Source organism: Stylophora pistillata, chromosome 8, assembly GCF_964205215.1.
Source record: "Stylophora pistillata chromosome 8, jaStyPist1.2, whole genome shotgun sequence".
Classification (NCBI taxonomy): domain Eukaryota; kingdom Metazoa; phylum Cnidaria; class Anthozoa; order Scleractinia; family Pocilloporidae; genus Stylophora; species Stylophora pistillata.
In genome coordinates this window covers 7770391-7790909 of record NC_142526.1, presented here as the reverse complement: position 1 = coordinate 7790909, position 20519 = coordinate 7770391, and the positions used below count along the sequence as shown (strand labels likewise).

Genomic DNA, 20519 nt, shown 5'->3' with positions numbered 1-20519 from the left:
AATAAAGAAAATGAACACCAACTAAGAAAACTCTTGATAATTAAGCAAATTCTCCTTCGGATAGACAGACCAACTGATAAACAGCCAGACAGAGAGACAGACCAATTGTCAGATATACTGTCAGACTAACAGATAAATAGCCAGACAGAAAGACGGACTGAAAGACCATCTGAAAGACGGCCTGACAGACCCTCTGAAAGACGGCCTGACAGACCATCTGCAAGACGGACTGACAGACCATCTGAAAGACGGACTGACAGACCATCTGAAAGACGGCCTGACAGACTATCTGAAAGACGGCCTGACCGGCCATCTGAAAGACGGACTGACAGACCATCTGAAAGACGGACTGACAGACCATCTGAAAGACGGCCTGACAGACTATCTGAAAGACGGCCTGACCGGCCATCTGAAAGACGGACTGACAGGCCATCTGAAAGACGGACTGACAGACCATCTGAAAGACGGACTGAAGCTAAAATAATTCAAAGATGGAAGAACGAACGAGCAAACAGAAAGACGTCGAAACAAAGGCACCTAACCAAAGTCAGACAGATCTTCAGTCGAAAGACCAGCATTACAAAATGTAGAGATAAGCATGTTAGAATATGCACACTAATATCAGGGTGATGCAAAGGGTTAACTGTCAAAATGACCTGGTAGGGAGTCGAACCCAGACTCATCGCCGTGAAGGCCAGAGCGCAAATCATTACGCGACGGTGCTCTATCACCAGATACCCAGAGATTAAATAAAATCCAAAGACATTTCATTCTTGCATGGATCATTTAATGATCAGCGCTACACCATCACGTATCATTCAAATTCACCTACGGAGACTATAGACTGTCCTCTATGGACAATTAAATAAAACAGGATCCCTTTCAGTACCTGAACAACTGCGAACCCACCCCTCCCCTAACCCATCATTCACCCTAATTTGGTGTCAGTTGACTGTTGTTGTTAGGGAAGGGGTAGGTAAGTACGCATTTCCTCAGATAACTGACATTGATTCACGGAATTGATAGCGATTGTGATGCCACATCAATATAAATTAAATACTGTTAAATATAACTGATGTACGATAATCGAGCCTTTCTCATTTAAGAGACGTGATAAAAAGTTGGAGGGAAAAAAAGAACGCTCGAGGCTTAAATAACATGAGGGGCTATTCAACTCTTTCATTCCCTAAAGTGATCATAGAGAAAATTCTCCCAAAAATTAACTTACCTTTTCGAACTAAAAGGTAGTGAAAAGATAGGATAATATCCACTAGGAGTTCTTGTTTAAACTAAATTAAATCCTCAAACCTAAAATTATGAGAAATGTATAGATTACAATACAGAGAATTGATCTTTCGATCTTGCAAATGAAAGAGCTGAAAACTCAAGATGGGGAAACATGTTCAAGAGTAGAACACCTGCTTAAATAAATTAAATTGCCTAACTTAACAAAACTACTCAAAAAACTTTATCACTTTGCTGACTAGAAGCGTCTGAATACTGCATTATTTTACTCTTATCTTCTCCAGAAAGTGTTTCTTTGGAACGAATAAAAAAGTTGAATTTGTTGCAATGCCTACAGACCTAAAAAAAATGGGATGGCAAAAGCCTTTCACCACACGTTGGCCCGCCTAACTCCGGACATAAGGGGTGAAACAATCTGAAATTTTACCTCTCCATGGGGAGGGAAGTGGAGGCAGTATAGTAATAGTATAAAGAGGGGGGAGGGGGTAGGGGGAGGGGGAGGGGGGGAATGAGAGGTGTAGGATAAATGCCTTTAGCCCTTTCACTCCCAGAATCTGGTTGTTAATTCTCCCCTCCTAGCTGCTACACATTTCCTCGTAAATTAGTGGAAGGAGTTTGGTGTTACATCAAGATACCAACTTCTACCTGATAAGTTGGAGTATTCTCATTACCTGTTTACTCGATAATGTAGGAATATTATAGGGAGAAGTTATATGTTAATCACTTGTAGGAATTAAAGGGTTGAGGAATTTTTAGGATACAGCAATTTTGAATTGATCTTCAAAAGAAATCTGACATTGCACTGGTTTTGCTTTACTTAGACCTGTGTTTGGTCCAGAAAACTCGCGCCTCTCTCTAAAACAATCGGATGAAAAACTAACAAAAAATTATCATTAATTCAAGGCATGTATGACAACATGTCAAATGGAATTTTTCTGAACTAAGCATCCTGATAAATGATATCACTCATTCCCAAATCACTATATAGACTTAATATTAGCATTTAAGTCAATAAATATTCTCGTCTATTGCATGCACTACAAATTATTTATACTAAACAATGTGCTAGTCTTAAAAAAAATAACACAAAAATACACCTTGAAAAGAAATTATTCCAGCACCGACTTGAAAAGCCCACGTCGCGTGTACATGCGCATTACTTTGCTACTCATCACGTGAACAAGCAAACGTGCCTTTGGCCAAACTGACCACTCTCGATACCACGTGACAACTTAAGAGTTACACTTATCACTTCTCGTAAACTCTAAGAATCAAAATTTTGACGAAAAGGTTTCCGCGTTTCGCCACGGTCAGGGGGAGGGGGTGGGGGAGAGGGAGGGAGGGGAGGGGAGGGAGGGGAGGGGAGGGAGGGGAAGGTGAGGTGAGAACATTTTCAAAGAATTAATAAATTAATTACTCGCGCTCGCATGAATAAATATCTACATAAATTAGAAAAATTCCGCAGAAAAGGGTAAACCTCTCTTCCGCAATTTCAAATTAATAAATTATTCGAGTAAGAGTAATTATATTTGGCAAAGGCTCTACTAAATTGGTCAAGGAGGTAATTAATGATCTCACTCCCTTTCCACCAGTAACGCTCTGGATCTCTTGGTCAATCTTTTGAACACCGTCGGGAAATTGGAAACCAGAACCCGGCTATTCCATATTCCCCATAATGAAATTGTTACATTTGACTATGCGTGTTATCTTTGGATCTGCAATCGAGGGAAAAGCTTCCTTATTAATGATTTACGATAATCGGACATGGAAGGAAAAAAATGATGATTATCTGTCATAAAGGAAACTGAAATTTTTCTGACACCTTACGTCAACGCTTGCATTAGATAGAGAAATGGACAAACAGACAATATGACGGACAGACTGTCACAGTGGTAAACACGTACGCAATCAAAGACCTTCGCTCTAACGAAAGGATAACGATCAAAACATCAACTTTAGAAACTATTTACGCGGCCGATTTAATTATCAACTCGGTTCATAAAACCGTAACGTGGGCTGGAAAAAGGAGAGCCTAGTAAGCACGCGAGAGGGCAAATAGAGACACAGACAAACGGAGAAACATATATACAGACAGACTAACAAATATCGACGAGAAGTCGAAGCGACAGACACACTGACAAACACAATGACAGACCGACGACGACGAAGACACAGAGTGAAGCTGAACAGACAGACATAATGATAGAAAAACAGCCAGACGGAACGAACGACGGAGGCATAGACAGACCAACTGATAAACAGACAGACAACAAGAGAGACAGACCAACAACTGTCAGATACATTGACAGACTGACTGATAGACAAATAGACAGACCAACTGATAAACAGACAGACAACAAGAGAGACAGACCAACAACTGTCAGATACATTGACAGACTGACTGACAGACAAATAGACAGACTAACTGATAAACAGACAGACAACAAGAGAGACAGACCAACAACTGTCAGATACATTGACAGACTGACTGACAGACAAATAGACAGACTAACTGATAAACAGACAGACAACAAGAGAGACAGACCAACAACTGTCAGATACATTGACAGACTGACTGACAGACAAATAGACAGACCAACTGATAAACAGACAGACAGACGAAGGGATGAACACGAAGACTAAAGGTAAACAGATTGAGAGATGGAAGAACGAACGAGCAAACAAAAAGACGTCGAAACAAAGACAACTAACGAAAGTCAAACGTCGAAAGACCAACGAATCAAAAGAGCATCATTACCTTTTGGATGCTTTTTGCATGTAGCGTGCCTCCTGCCGTTTGTTTATTCTCTCTTCCCGCCGCCTCTGTGAAGAGCGCCTTCTTTCCCGATAACTTCTGAAACTATTCTGAATAATGGCGGCTGCCCGTCGACTCTTCTTGAATCGTTCGTGTTCACGGTATGTGCGGTACTGGTTCTGAATTATCCGAGCTGCGCGGGTCATTTTCTTGAAAGCGATAAACTGAGTCGCAAAAGGATAAAACAGTGCTGTCAGTTGGAAACTGTGCACTAAGGTCACGGCGTCAGCGTAGTCAATTCTTACATCGTACTAACTAAGGAAGGCTTCAACGATTTACCGAGCAAGATACCTCACAAGTTCCCTTGCACACTGGCGAAGCACCAGAGGAGCTTCATTTCAACCTAATAAGGGGGGGAAACTGGTATTTGAGTTTTTTTCCTGGCTCTACAAACATCACCAAAACTTAGTTGCTCTACTTTTTTTTTTTTGCGCTTGCCCCCAGTCTCACGCTTTCCCGCGATTTTCCTCGGGTTTGTGATGGGTTTTACGTTTCCCCGCGCGTCAGGCCGGTAAGTTTCACTGTTTTCCCGCTCTTGATACCAGTTATGTTAACAGCCTTCAACTAATCTCCGTTCGCTACAATGGACACGATAAGAAAACATTGCAGCTCATACGCTGAAGCCATACGCTACGATGAGGCGGCGCTAGGCGAGATTCTACAAACACTAACTAGCTTACCTCTTTATATCTACGATAATGGTGCTGAATCAATATGGCGGCCTCTATTTCCTGCTCCTGTTGGTGACGCCTCGTCTAGAAAAAGTCGAAAAATGAATAACGTCGAAAATCGTGACAAAATTACTTCAACTAAACCAATAGGAATTGATTCTTTAGCACACATGTACTTTTCTTGATTTGATTCGATCACGCAAGGGAGAGATATTTTAGGTGGTGAATCAATCACAATCCAAAGGAAAGAGATTTGACCCTCTGGCGGATAGGCAGGGCTATCAGGTGAATGTGGAAAGACGAGAAAACTAAGCCAACCTTGTAATTTCTGTAGGCGTTCTGGATGATCTTGGCCGCTTCGTAGAGTTCCCACTGTTCACGATCTGCCAGTTAAATTCACATTGTGAAATTATTTCATCGACAAAGGTAAAAGAATGACATGATTTTATCATTAAGAGACTTGCTTAATCATCTCGTGGTCTAGAATTGGGCATAAACGAATGAAATAAACCATAGTTTTTTTTTTCAAGTACAACAACTTCCTCTAATTTGTGCTAGGATGGGTATCATTATTTGACGTCATTTTGCTTTTTTTTGACGAGTCAAATCTCACCTGTTAACGTGAGATCCGAAAAATCTCTTTCCAACAGTTTACGAGAACTTGAGATAAACTCCTGGAATTCAGTCGTGTCTGGTCCAGAAGGAGAAGAATGGGGTGAGTTAAGAAATACGGGAGAACCTGGGGAGAGGGACGACTTGGAGGAGCACGGCGTCAAAGGGGAAGATTGGGACGAGGCCGAGCTGAAGGTGCGCAACCTCGCTGCCGCGCCCCAAGACCCGGATGTAATGAGTTCGGAGTTCTCGTGTAATGGAGATAAATGAGCAGATATTCGGTGATTTAGCTCCGCCTCATGTTCTGCCTCGTTTATCATCGAATGTATATGCACCAAGGTTTTTGCCAGGGTTCGAGCCCGTTTTCTATTTAATTGAGGCTCTACTTCTTCGTTTTCATCGACAACCATTGGCGAATTTGCTCGGTCAACCATGTCTGCATCCACAGGGATTGGTAACAAGGAGGAAGAATTAGGGGCCGAGACAGGAGTTCGTGGGGAGTCCTCACACGATGAACCCATGGGTGATGGAGTCCCGTCAGAATCCACACCGAGAACTGAACCACTGTAACGGAATGGTGGAAAATACAAAAGTGAGAGAAATTCACAGCTGTAAATCAAAAGATTTCATGTAAGAGTAGGGTCTACAAAGCTTTTGGGACCGACCTGACAGTAATTCATTTTGGTGTTGTTCCTGTGAAAAAGGTACTACCTTGCGATAAAAATAAAGAGAGATCGCGAAACAAAAAATTACTTAGAACTAAAAGAAACCCGAGAATATAGAATAGACCGAAAAGGAACAAAGATAGTGAGGGATAACGAATAACGAATAAAAAGACTGTAAATCTGCGTGAAAAGAAATATAAAAAAAAACTAAAAAAAGCGAAACAAACGAAATGAAAAAGCGCAACCTTTTGTGGTGCACGAAAGACCAGCGCCCTTTACCATCTTTTAGCAGAAGACAAAATGTTACAGCCACCAAACTCACTTGAATGGAGAGGACATCACATAATCTTCAACTAGATCCACCACGTCTAAGAAGCCTCTATCCCTGGCTAGCTGCAGAGGCATACGTCCTCGCGCATCGGGCTCTAATAGAGCTTTAGGTTCGGTCTCCAACAGCAGGTGGGCAGTGTCGGTCCGACCAAGAGCGCACGCCCACGTCAGCGGGGTGCAGGCAAATTCGTCCTTCCTAAGCGGATTCATTTCCTCTCTGACAAGTTGGCTTTCGCTCACATGCCATAACTTCAACAGCGTGCATATCAGCCGGTTAAAACCCAGCGCAGCGGATAAATGTAGCAAAGTCATTCCTCTGAATGGTTTCTCCCCCTTTGTGGGGGCGTTCATGGGGGCGTTTATAGCAGAGCTTGTGGGTCGGTGGAAGATTTCACAAGCGACGATGAGTCGATCTTCAAAAGTCGTGCACTGTTTTCCGTGTTGTGTACCGTTTGCAGAATTGCTCGTCTGGTTCGAGTGGAGTCTGGACTCTAATCTCTCTAAACGATCGAGTATCGCCAGCTTAAACCGGTCATCATCAGTGGCGAGCCACTCGTGACAGCTGGCTCCTACCACGGGTGAATCACGTGCGCGGTACTCAAACACACATGCGTTGCTGACGATAAAACCATTGCATGCGACTTGCAAGGTAACCAGGCCCGGGTCGTGAGGAGGACAGAAGCAACGCAAAACGCCAGACTGGTACAAAATCGCGGGCACGCTACAACCATCAAACAAGCACGTGTATGAACCTTGTTCCATCCTCCACTCGCCAGTGATGAGCACTTTAGCCCCACCCTCAGGGTAAGACCATTCGGGGGAGAAATCGGTGATACGCGCGGAGATTGGAACGACCTGATTCCCAACATGCGTTGGGAAATTGTCGGCTGATGTGCCGACAGTGAGTGTGCGCGAGGAATTGTTATTTACGTCACTTGTTGTTGGTGTGGTAGTTTGCTGGGCCAAACCATGAAGAGGAGGAGGAATAAGACAAACTTCATTTACCGTTCGTTGAGCAACAGTATGAGTAATAGAATCATTTGCCATGTTTACTTCACAACCAACTTGAATGCCTCTGTGAGAAGTCTGGGTGCTAGCTTCGCTTACAGCTGTCCCGGATGATGATTCCAGCGTGTTTTTATTGACATCGACGAAACATGACGTCACCACTGCGGATCGCGCTGGGCTGACAGGCTTCACAAATACATAAGACGTTGAAGATGACGGACCGGAAGTTGTCATCTGAGAGAAAGACGAGGTTTGATCTTGGCTGGCGGAAGTGTATGGACCGGAAGAGAGTTGCGAGGTAGTACACGTACTGGAGGCATAACACGACTTCTGGCTCTCAATGGAGGCTGTCACACCATTGCTACTTTGCCTGGGCGACGACGCGCTTAAGCAGTCCGTAAAGCAATCTGGAATCACATTGCTAAGGTCACAGTCGAACATGTCGAACGCAAGTGATTCCAAGGGCGACAAATCAGTCATGTCAACGGATACCTCATTTTCACCTGATTGTGACCTTCCCGAAAACGGTCCCTGGTCCTGTGCGGATTCCCCTATGTCACCTTTTGCTGAATCGGTAAAACGTTGTCGGGACTCTCGTTCCACGGGAAGAGGAACACGAAAAGGGCCGTCAAACAGCGCATGCTCCGAATCTTGGAGATTTTGCGCAGGAAGACCAGCGCTCATGGAATCTGACCCTGAGAAACTGAGCTGGGCGCCTGCATCAGACATATAGCTGCCATAGTCACTAGAAGGACTAGAACCTAACTCTGCCACGCGAGGATTTAAAATGATCGAATTCCACTGAATGCCAGCGTTGTGATTCGTCTCTGCCGAGAACTGACTAATAGGGATCGCATTTGACATGTGATTTTCTGGAAGAAATTGGCAGTTTGATGTGGTGGGAACATTCGATGCACTACATCCTTTGTCTCCGAGAGAGTTTTGTACCTGGTACGATAATGTGGACACCGAAGGATGCGTAACCATGGGCACTACCGAAAGTATAGATATGTCTCTAAGAGGCTGGTGCTGTGAAAAGCTTGGTGGACTGGTGACGAACACGTGACCGTTACTAGGGGTGACGGCTGCCTGGCACATAACGTCATCAACTGTGCCCGAATCATTCCCTTCGTAAGACAAATTCTCTTCCAAAGATGGCGAACCTTCTCTGTGTCCTGTCACGGTCAAACGACCTTGGTTATTCTTAGTAACTTTGATCACTTTTATGTTCAGTTTTTCAGCCCGAACTTTGGCCTGAAAACTCTTGTTTGGAGAAAAAGAGATTTTGTAAACCACCTTGTTTCTTTTCCGCTGTCGTTTTCCTTTAGAAGACGAGTTCTCGCCTTCTTCTGAAGATGAGGGTGATCCGGGGGGGCTTTCCTCTGTTACCTTGAATCCAAATTTAAAACACAAAATTTTAGAAGATTTTGAATGATAACTGATTCAAATCCTTAGAGAGTACACCAGTAGAAAATAAAAAGTCAACAATAATAACAATAACATTTATTATTTGTATTGCGCCTTTTCTATAAAATATTCAAAAGCGCATCACAACAGTAATTAATAACAAAAACTCTACAATTCTTTCTATAAAAATCATAAATTATATATATTTATTTACATTGAACTAATGAAAGATAATTACAAATAAAAATATAGATATACTAAGATAACTGAAATGATTCCTTAAATAAAAATGTCTTAAGTAAAGTCTTAAAAGATTCTAAGTTCGTTGCTTCGCGCGCGGACCTGGGCAGCTTATTCCATAGGAAAGGAGCATCTACCAGAAAAGCTCTGTCACCCAATGTTTTCCTAGTTTTCACACTTGATCTTTCCAGCAAACGACCATTATCGTTGCGCCTCAAATGGTAGGACGAAGGCCTTGAATCCTAATTAAATCTGAAAGGTACTTAGGTGATAGGCCATGCAGAATTTTAAAAGTTATCAAGAGTATCTTATAATGTATCCTGAAGTGCACTGGCTGAAGCGCACTGGCTGAAGTGCACTGGCTGAAGCGCACTGGCTGAAGCGCACTGGCTGAAGCGCACTGGCAGAAGCGCACTGGCCAAGAAGCCAATCCAGTATCCTGAACTTAACTCAGTTTCGGTACCGCGTAGCGAGTAAGAGTATCGCCACCCCTCCCACTCTACCCCCCCCCCCCCCCACACTCCGATGGGACGTGATGTTAGTTCAGAACACTTAACCATTGGCATTTTGTCAGATTTCTGACAGTGCTTTGGTGCCTGTTGCCTTCTGCAAGAGGGCCTCTAGAGGTTTTGACCGTCAGCCATCAAAGGACCCATAATTTAACCGTTAACCGTCAAAAAAGCGGCTCATTATTAACCGTCAGACGCTTTAAAGGTCTTTCAGAGCTCGCTAAGGGTTGAAGATCTTAAAGGATCTTTAAACTGGTAAACCAGTCTCCAGGCCTCCATATATATACTCACTTTATGGTCGGTCACGTTCACTGATGTTGGATTTGACGATTTTGGCGAATTTTATTCAAATTCGTCAAAGCGACATCAGCCTGGCGAAATTGACAATTTTGACGAATTTTCGCCATTTTCGTTACTGTATACATTTCTGGACCTATCTCCCCCTCTCCCCCTCTCCCCATGGGCCATTGTGACCTTCTTCAGTAGTGATGGTGTTACCTCTTTCCTAAGAGAAGACGGGAAACGGTAAAGTAAAACACTTTGCCCATACACTTAAACCCACTACGGAGACCTGGCCATGTCTCGAACCAGGACCTCTTGACCACAAGTCCAGTACACAAGCAGTTAAGCAACCACCTCTTCTATACATTTTAATCAATATTTCTTCGTAAACACCGTTTTCTTTTACTGACCGTAACTTCAGGCTTTACATCCGACGAAACTCCCGAATCTGGTAGAGAAGAAAGACATTGTTATATTTAGCAAGTCTTGCCTTCGAACACAACAGTGTGATCTTAGTTGCTTTGAACTAGCATAGTACAGTTTTCCAAACCGATTCTCTTCGCAAGAAAATAGAGTTGTGTACAAATGCATCTTATAAAATCTTTTTAAAAGCTTTACGAAGTTAATGAACAGAGCAGTCGGCAGACTTCCAGGTTATCTTGCAGGTTTTTGCTTGTTACAGCAGTCACTGATTCAAGATGCAGCGAAAACAATGACAGTGGACTAATGAAAATACTTGAAATGCACCACCATCTTTCCAACAACATCCTCAACACCCTGACATCAGAATTCAGTTGTGAACCTAGACCTTGAGCTAAGGGGGGGGGTGGGTCTGTGTGTATGTGTGTACACCTGCCAGCTTTTCTTCCTTCCGCATTTAATTTTTTTACCCAAAAATAAGGGGGGGCCCCGAACCCTCCCTCCCCCAGGGCTCCTCCCCTACATCCACCACTGGAATTCACATCTGCCATACTCTTCTCTGTACATTTCTATACATACTTTGTTACTGACAAGGAGAATTCATTTAAAAATGAATTCTTGTAGGTTGGCAAACAATTTCTTTACTATCATGAATGAATGACTCAGTAGTATTAATTGTAAGGAGAAATTAGATGCTGGTCACTCTTAGGAAAATTGTCACTACTTACAGATGGCTTCCAGTTGTTGTGAGATGTCATCACGGCTGTTGGGCGATGAGTACACAGAAACTGTGATGGGTTTGTTGCATTCTTCCACCAAATTCAAGTAATGAACCAATACTATTTTTGGATTCTGGAAAATACGAATAAAAAATACACTTAATTGCATTCTAGCACATGCAAACCCCTCCTTTGCCTGGCTCTAAAGTAAAAGTCTCAATTGTAATTTCCATGTATTAACACTTTCACTGCCATGATCTTATTATAAATTTTCAACACTGCTTGCCAAACATTTCAAATCAAGCAAAACTCTTAGGGTCTGTTATTAATGCAAGGCCTAGCCCAAACTGAGGTTTTGCACAAGCAGTGGGCCTCAGGGATTCTCATTAAGACACTTGATTTAAGGAAATAAATGTCATTCCACAAAAAGCTTTCAGCCCTCTTGACTCTGTTCATCAACTGAGTTGAATCGTAAATTGGTCATTGAAAAGAATTAAAAAGCTGACGTTTTGAGCATTATCCTTTTGTCAGAGCAAATGGAGATGGTTTGGAACACTATTTATTAAACAACGTCTATATGTTGTTTGAATAACCGGCCCTTGTTCTTGTTTGAAGATGGGGATGGCAACGTGTTGACAGACTTGCAACCCCTCCTCCACCCCCCCACCCCAATTTCTCCCCACCCTACCAATACCATGCAGCTTGGATTTGCTACCTGACACCACCCAGCTTTAAGTGGGTTGAGGTAGTTCTTGGTTCCTGTGAGAGCTCTTTCTCTAGTTTGTCGAGTTCAAATTTCAAACTTAATCTGCAAACAGATGATAAGGGGCTGCATTCCAAGGGTAGGGAGTAAGGCTTAACAAGGCAGGGAGGGAGTAAGGCTTAACAAGGCAGGGAGGGAGTAAGGCTTAACAAGGTAGGGAGGGAGTAAGGCTTAACAAGGCAGGGAGGGAGTAAGGCTTAACAAGGCAGGGAGGGAGTAAGGCTTAACAAGGCAGGGAGGGAGTAAGGCTTAACAAGGCAGGGAGGGAGTAAGGCTTAACAAGGCAGGGAGGGAGTAAGGCTTAACAAGGCAGGGAGGGAGTAAGGCTTAACAAGGCAGGGAGGGAGTAAGGCTTAACAAGGCAGGGAGGGAGTAAGGCTTAACAAGGCAGGGAGGGAGTAAGGCTTAACAAGGCAGGGAGGGAGTAAGGCTTAACAAGGCAGGGAGGGAGTAAGGCTTAACAAGGCAGGGAGGGAGTAAGGCTTAACAAGGCAGGGAGGGAGTAAGGCTTAACAAGGCAGGGAGGGAGTAAGGCTTAACAAGGCAGGGAGGGAGTAAGGCTTAACAAGGCAGGGAGGGAGTGAGGCTTAACAAGGCAGGGAGGGAGTAAGGCTTAACAAGGCAGGGAGGGAGTAAGGCTTAACAAGGTAGGGAGGGAGTAAGGCTTAACAAGGCAGGGAGGGAGTAAGGCTTAACAAGGCAGGGAGGGAGTAAGGCTTAACAAGGCAGGGAGGGAGTAAGGCTTAACAAGGCAGGGAGGGAGTAAGGCTTAACAAGGCAGGGAGGGAGTAAGGCTTAACAAGGCAGGGAGGGAGTAAGGCTTAACAAGGCAGGGAGGGAGTAAGGCTTAACAAGGCAGGGAGGGAGTAAGGCTTAACAAGGCAGGGAGGGAGTAAGGCTTAACAAGGCAGGGAGGGAGTAAGGCTTAACAAGGCAGGGAGGGAGTAAGGCTTAACAAGGCAGGGAGGGAGTAAGGCTTAACAAGGCAGGGAGGGAGTAAGGCTTAACAAGGCAGGGAGGGAGTAAGGCTTAACAAGGCAGGGAGGGAGTAAGGCTTAACAAGGTAGGGAGGGAGTAAGGCTTAACAAGGCAGGGAGGGAGTAAGGCTTAACAAGGCAGGGAGGGAGTAAGGCTTAACAAGGCAGGGAGGGAGTAAGGCTTAACAAGGCAGGGAGGGAGTGAGTCTTAACAAGGCAGGGAGGGAGTGAGGCTTAACAAGGCAGGGAGGGAGTGAGGCTTAACAAGGCAGGGAGGGAGTGAGGCTCAACAAGGCAGGGAGGAAGTGAGGCTCAACAAGGCAGGGAGGGAGTGAGGCTCAACAAGGCAGGGAGGGAGTCAGGCTTAACAAGGCAGGGAGGGAGTGAGGCTCAACAAGGCAGGGAGGGAGTAAGGCTTAACAAGGCAGGGAGGGAGTAAGGCTTAACAAGGCAGGGAGGGAGTAAGGCTTAACAAGGCAGGGAGGGAGTAAGGCTTAACAAGGGTAATGAGGCAGTGGTCAGTGCCCTGGACTCTGGGTCAGACAGCCCAGGTTCAAGTCCTGGCTGGGGCTCGACATTGTGTCCTTAAGCAAGATGCTTCACTCACATTGCTTCATCTTCTCTGTTAGGACGTAAAGCCAGAGGTCCTGTCTCCGGCATCTGTCAGTTAATTTGGTTAGGCAGGGGATGTTAAAGAACCCACTTCACAGGATTACTGTGAGGTGGTCTGACCTGTTGATTAGAAACTGGGGGGGGGAGGGGGCATCTGTAAAATTTCTTCTTTATCAATTGTAAACTGCCGCTGGCAGTCTGGAAAAAGTCCCCCGCACAGTGTTGTAAAGCGCATTACAACATTGCATGGAAATGCACTATAGAAATTGATATTATCATTATTACTAACAATAAAAAGGATAGTTTCTGGTGAATGAAGAAATGAAAATGTGATTTGCAAAGCAACTGAGAAGTACCTGCAGCATCCAGTAACAGCGACGGTGAAATGTCGGCACCAAGGCAGAGTGAGTGTACAATACACTTAAACACTGCAAGGCAAAATAAGCAAATTAAGTTTTAATGAGAGATGTTGTTCCTCTTGTCAGGTGCCTGCGAGTCCCCCCTGAGGAATCAAATCTAAGACCCGTGCTCTGATGCTCTACCACTGAGTCACAGAAACTCTATGGTGAGCAAGACCCATTACAAAGTTCATATATGACACCCATCCTGCACACTGCTAAAATTGGCAATGTCAGTGATCTTTGGATGGAAGGATGACCTTTATTTAAACACGATAAAAATTTAAAGCTACAAGCTTGTGGGGTTGTGTATTTATAATAAAAGACCTAAATCCTAATGTAAATAAAATGTCAAAATATTGACAGATTTGGTAACTAGTGCATTACAAATTATACATTAAAATTATTTTTTACGAGATAAAATCATTACTGAATAGGTAAAATATCATGAAAATATACATAAATAATCATCAATTATATATAAAATCTGCATTTCTACGCTGCGTTGTAGAAACGGAGGTAGTCCTTCTCTATTTCTTTACCAAGCTCAAAATTTACCATCTTTCTTTGCCAATCATAGCAGTATGCAGGACACATGAAAACTGAATACTCCCATTTTAGATTAATACACTGAGGAGCTGATAACATTAGGTTGATGATGTAATGTAAATTGACCACCATAAATAATTTCAAAGTTGACGTTTCAAGCGTTAGTCTTTTGTTAGAGTGTAGGGGCATCATTTGAAGTAATAGTTACCTCAATTCCGTCGACCTTCAGTCTTGTGTGATCCTCCCTGATTGTATTTCCTGATCTTCTTTTTTTCCATGTGTAACCATCCTTGCGATAATTCTTAACCTAGATGATACATGGAAAGATCAGTGACCACGAAAAAAAAAGAATCAGGCAAAGCTACCACCATGAAATTCAGCTTTGCAAAACTTGAAATTTGCAGTATCAGCATTTCAGCAGATTTAATAACTATTCTAGCCTTTACCTGGTTCTTGACTAAGAATGATGACAAAGATTGAGAATGTAAAAATTTATCAATAAAAGACAGTAGCTTGCTAAAACTGCTCCCTAGTTTTCCACCTTTATGTGGCTAACCTTGCTTCATTTTAATGTGAGTGCTAATTAAAAATCGTACAATTATCAAAATACCATTGAAAATTTTCAGCTGACATTTTCAATTTTTTGAGGGGACTTGACAACATGGTTTAATAGTAACAGATAATTACAGCCCTTTAAATTAATTCCACATTTAAAAATTTCTCAAAGATTTGAGCAAACTTCATAGACATTTTTAGCTGAATAGTTCTTTGTCTCACAAGTGATCTGATAAAACTTTACGGTTTCCACCATAACCTGCCATCTACTATATATACATACATACATACATACATACATACATAAGTTAATTGACCCCTCCTCATAGAGGCTTTTCAAGGCCAACACCCACCCATCCCACCCAGGGGAGGACATCCATCACACAGTAATCTCGTGAGTGGGAAATTAACGTCTCCTACCCCTAACCCTGCAGGAGACAGGGCCTACGGTTTATTCGTCCTTATCCGAGAAGACTAGAATATCTATCCATTTCTTAATTATAGAAAGGTAGCAAATTCTCCTCACTTATTTTAAGACCATGAGTATTGGTCTGGCAGGGGCTCGAGCTCTCGACCTCCTGCACAACACAATCTGGTGCTCTAACCAACTGAGCTAACCAGGAGGCGGTTAAATAATCTCTTATCTACAGTGTACTTCCCACAAACTCTGATGAAGTCAAAATTACCGTGGCAACATTATAATGGTTTTTTTTCAGGGTTCATGTATGCATTTCAATTGATTACAAATGGAGATGCATGCAGCCTTACCTTGCTTCGATCAAAGAGAAACATTGATCCATTTTCAGGCCTATTGGGAACAAAATTATTATTCCCTCAATCATTTGAGTATGGAGATTAAGGACTTCTAGAAGCTAATAGTTTTCCTGGAACAAAGCCTGATGAAAGCTGTGAACTCAGACAAACAGATAATCTCACAGGAAAATTGATGAGATCACCCATAATATTATGTAGACCAACAAGCAATTTACTTTCATAACTTGACTACAACAAGGTGATTTTTTCTGATCAATGTATTTATTCTTTTTAACTATGACTACTTCACTTTACCTATCAGGAACTGTTCTTGTCACCCAGGTTTCATGGTTGCTAAGGCTTGTTAACAGTGACAAAACCTCCTAAAAGAAGACAATAAAATTATTGAATAATTTCTCTGCCAATAGGTAACAGTCCTGAAATATTGGGTTTTGTTTGTTGTGTTTACATTCAAAATCCATGCATAGATACAGTGTAGTTTAAAACATTTTAACAATAAAATATCAGGAAACAAAACAGACTGGATTTACTTTTTGAGCAAAGACCAGAAATACAGTTTATAAGAACTAGATTTTAGTTAAAATAACGCTTCTGACCGGGGGAGTGATTGGGACTTTCCAGAAACAGGTCCAAGCTTCAAGATTAGTAATCAGACCAATCCATAGGGAAGCCATAACAATTTTTCATTAACTACTCCACTTCATGATCAATAATATTGATTATTGCATTCCAGACAGTTCTGTCTTTACATAGTTTCACACTTTTAATTATTAAATTTGATTTTGGAGTAGCCCTGGCTTAATAGCATCTCATAATTATAAAAATGTGTATCACATCATATATCAAGGTGTTTTCCACCTGAAAACCACAATGTTAAAAGTGGGCAAAAGTGATTTAAGAACAGCTTCAAAAATTGCCTATTGGTGAACAAAAGTTAAAAAAATGGAAAAAATAAAATAGCCAAACCCACAGTTGAAGACAGACAAAGAAGTCTCAAATGCTAGTTCTGCCAACTACATTTATATATAATAACAAGGCATAAAGTAGCCAATTATTTGTAGTAAACAAATGCAAAAATTTTGCATAACAAAGATCACAGTTAATTTATTGTATTGTATTACGACTATAGAATAGTTCTAAAAATAAAATTTCATTTTTCATCTGCAAACTGAAAGTTTTAATCAGGTACTTTATAACCCCGAGAAATATGCCGTGCCGAAGAGAAGTATCACTTCTTTTAAATTACAAGCTCAAGAATTTGGTGCAAACAATACATACAATACTATAATCAGAGTTCCAATAATAACATAGATGTAATTGAAAACAGATGACTGCAGGGATCTTTAGCACTCCCACAAGACAACAGGCCAATTAACAATCCAAAAACAATAATCACACGAAAAAAAGATGCTTGCCAATATAGTTCCATTTATCTTAACGTTTTTTTGGCCTGGTCATTTTCTGATGCGATAACTCTAAAATTAGTCTATTTAAACGATTATATATTTAAAATATGCTGCACAGAATTTACAAAATAACTGATAAGACTAAAATTTTGAAATCTATTTATGACTTTCATAAATAATAAATGGATGGCCTGAAAGGAAAACTTAATGAATTAAAATGCAGAAGGAATGTTATTCAGCTTTAGGACTTAACAAACCACTAACAATTCAGCTAAATTCCTTTGAAGAAAGAAGGAAATCCATTTCACGCCGATAGATTTGCTCACACCAATAATAAACGACTAACGTTAATTTCAGGTTTGGCAAAATTGCCCGGGTGGGCGGGTTAATGGATAAGAAAAGGAGTGAAAGACGTGCAATAAAATATTCATTCACAACAATTTTTAATGGGAAAGGCCTGCAGGCCATTCTTTATATATTTTTTCCTAAAAACGGCTGGAGACAACACTACTGGTTTTCTTAACAAACACATTTCGAAATTTGTCTTCGGTTGAACGCAAAATAAACCAAAGTTGAGATATTAAATAGTCAATCGTCAAACAAAATGTTTGCGTAGGTCACCACAAAAAAAAAACAAGTAGTTTTTCTAACATACAACCATTGTGTAAACCACCAAAGTTTTATCTAAAAGTAAACGTTTCGCCAGCTTTTCGAGTAATAATACGCACATAGATAGTTTATGAAAATGATCGGTCAACACCAATGAACTGAGAAAAAATTTTGTCTGAATATCGTCTGAACGTATCTTCCGTTGAGGAGAATATAGCTTAATATTAACATCAGGAGAAAATTTGTTATTTCTGTAGGCAGGGAAAAGCGAACCACACATCTGGACTCGATGTTACTCGATGTTCACATTCTCATCTGTGTAAGAATATCATTTAAAGAATTCAACTATTGGAGAAGAGTAAATATTCGACGTGAAGCTAATAGGTTAACTGTCAAATGTCACGTATGGGTACTCGAACTTTAAAATTATTTAATGCATAATCTGAGGGAAAATTTTATCCAAGTTTTTATAGATCAAACACACTGATGGCAAATCGAAATCGGAACATCGTAAAAGCCCTGTTTCTGGAGATGTAATTCGAAAGCTTTAACATGTCTTGTTAACATTGATTGAAGAACAGAGATAACATTTTAGCAAGATTGAATCAAGCGAAAAGCCTAAACTAAACGGAAACTCGGCGAAAGAATAAACTTTAAGCTACCTCGTTACTGTTCCATTTGTATTTGACGGCCGCGAAGTCATCGGCTTTTTTGATTTTCGCTAATTTGTCAGGAAGGGCGATTTCCGAGGCGTTTGACTGCTCTCTAAGGTCCTGTTCGGCTGTCATTCCAAGATTTCCAAGGAGATTTCGCTGCCAAAATTATCGCCCGGCAAGAGAGCGCAAAGATGTCATCGCTTCGCACACTGCAATCCAGCGGCCAATTTGTGCTCATGCTAGTTGATGGCCTGTCGAAATTAATCCGGCCAAGATTATTGGATGATAACAAGGAGTCATGGAGGAAATCACTTCTTCACTTTGCGGCAGACAACACACCTGCCCGCCGCCATCTCCGTTCCCTACTCTACAGAACGAGCGACGCACAATTGAGCCCGCGAGCAAGTCTCCCACGGCTCTCCTTTATAAACAGAGAATACTTCAGATATCGTACTTAAAGTGTACAAGTAAACTGTCCCACCCTTGCCACTCCTGCAAACCATTAACCCTTTGAGCAGTGGCGGATCCAGGGGGAGGGTCCGGGGGGTTCGGATCCCCCATATCAGACCTGACGCTTACAACTTTGAGACTGAAATTCTTACATCAACGGGATCATATATCACTTTTTAACTGGCTGATTTTTTAATTAATGAGTCCAAGTAAACGGTAAGCGGCCAAGTAATTATAACGTGCAACCATGACTGGTGGGAGGGGGTGTGGGGGAGGAGTAATTTGCCTCTAAAGAGTCCAACAGTCCTTTCTGAGCCAAAGTTTCAGGACCCCCCCAATCAAAAATTCCTGATCCGCCCCTGTTTAGAATGCCCCCCCCCAACACCACGATCTAGAGATTCCATCCAGTTTCTTCAAAAGTTTAACCCCTAACATTTCATCAGACTCTCATAATTTGATGTTAATTCTAAACAGTATTCCATATTTAATACTTTTCTTTCTTCACATTACTTCTTTGCAGTACAGTCATATAATTTTACATTCTCTGATCCAGCTGTACCGGAATGAACTGGTATTTTCTGGGACTTTTGTGATGTACAAATATTGACTATTTTCTTTCATTAGATTGAACTCCGTGATGACAAAGTTAGCTCAACTGGTAGAGTGCCGGACTATTGTGTGGGAGGTTGAGGGTTCAAGCCCCAGCTGGACCAACACTCAGGGTCTTAAAATAACTGAGGAGAATGTGCTACCTTTCTATAATATCAAGAAATGGATAGACATTCTAGTCTTCTCAGATAAGGACAAATAAACCGTAGGCCCTGTCTCCTGCAGGGTTAGGGGTAGGAGACATTAATTTCCCACGCAAGAGATTACTGTGTGGTGGACGTCCTCCCCTGGGGTGGGGTGGGTGGGTGTGAGGGCTGCAGGTTAGAAAACTGTTAAAAGGTTATTGCGCTTCCCTCCTCAAATAAAGTTAAGTCAAGTCAAGAAAAACATAATGTCAATCATTTCCTTTGTTCCTTTTATTCTTAGTGTAAAATGCACCAGTAGGAGGCAAAGTCTGTTCCAGGTAGTCAACTTTAAGAGATGAGCATAAAACCAACGGGGGAATGAGAAGATGGAAGGGGGGAGTCTCCCAAGATACTCCTTCTGAAAACCACACAGATTTTTTTTCTCTCACTAGCTCATTTTCTCCATTGAACACATCCTAGCACAGGATACTCTATGCACTGAGAAGCAGTAATGCAGTTTTCTTTACAGCGACACTGAGCACCTTACAAGGAGCCAACATCATGCAAAAATCTCAGTTGACCCCCTAACATCACCATAAAAGTTCTCCATACTGTCCTCTATACATTTCCTGTGATACTTACAAGGAGAATTTGTCAACTGAACAGTCAAGGACTTCTTGAACTTACTGCCACTCCTTTTATTTTCATGACCTTAACCCTTTACTGTTAACTCCCATGATCTGGTTAATTCTCTTTTCAAGCTGTTACACCTTTCATTGTAAATCAGTGACAAAAATTTAGTGTTAGATCAAGACAACTTCTACCTGATAGGTTTGAACATTCTCATCACCTGTTTGCTGGAAAATGAATGGATATTGTGGGAAGAAGTTACATTTTAAAGACTCCTGAGTATCAAAGGGTTAATGTTTGATTCAGGGGGGTTTACTGGTTGGAGAAATTACTTGCTTATCATTCAGGGAGAATAGGGTTAAATCAAAATTTTGAACGTATGCTTAAAGAAGAGAAGTATCTACAAAAAGTAATCAATGAAAATTAATAGACAATTGTAGACAGTTGATAGGTTACGCTGTAGAACAAATGACAGTCTGTGTG

At 41.8% G+C, this 20519-nt stretch overlaps 1 protein-coding gene across 1 annotated transcript; it reads right to left on the bottom strand.

Moving 5' to 3' along the window:
* Nucleotides 1-765: 765 nt before the first annotated feature.
* Nucleotides 766-18612, bottom strand: LOC111328593 (calmodulin-binding transcription activator 1). The gene is made up of 13 exons (XM_088730546.1): nucleotides 18229-18612; nucleotides 15846-15913; nucleotides 15546-15585; nucleotides 14431-14529; nucleotides 13632-13703; nucleotides 10933-11056; nucleotides 10195-10232; nucleotides 6331-8735; nucleotides 5345-5907; nucleotides 5050-5114; nucleotides 4741-4815; nucleotides 4004-4224; nucleotides 766-2960 (listed from the first exon to the last, which is right to left on the bottom strand). Exons 1-13 carry the CDS (start codon nucleotides 18352-18354, stop codon nucleotides 2930-2932), a joined length of 3927 nt encoding a protein of 1308 aa, XP_088586672.1. The 5' UTR covers nucleotides 18355-18612; the 3' UTR covers nucleotides 766-2929.
* Nucleotides 18613-20519: the final 1907 nt, after the last annotated feature.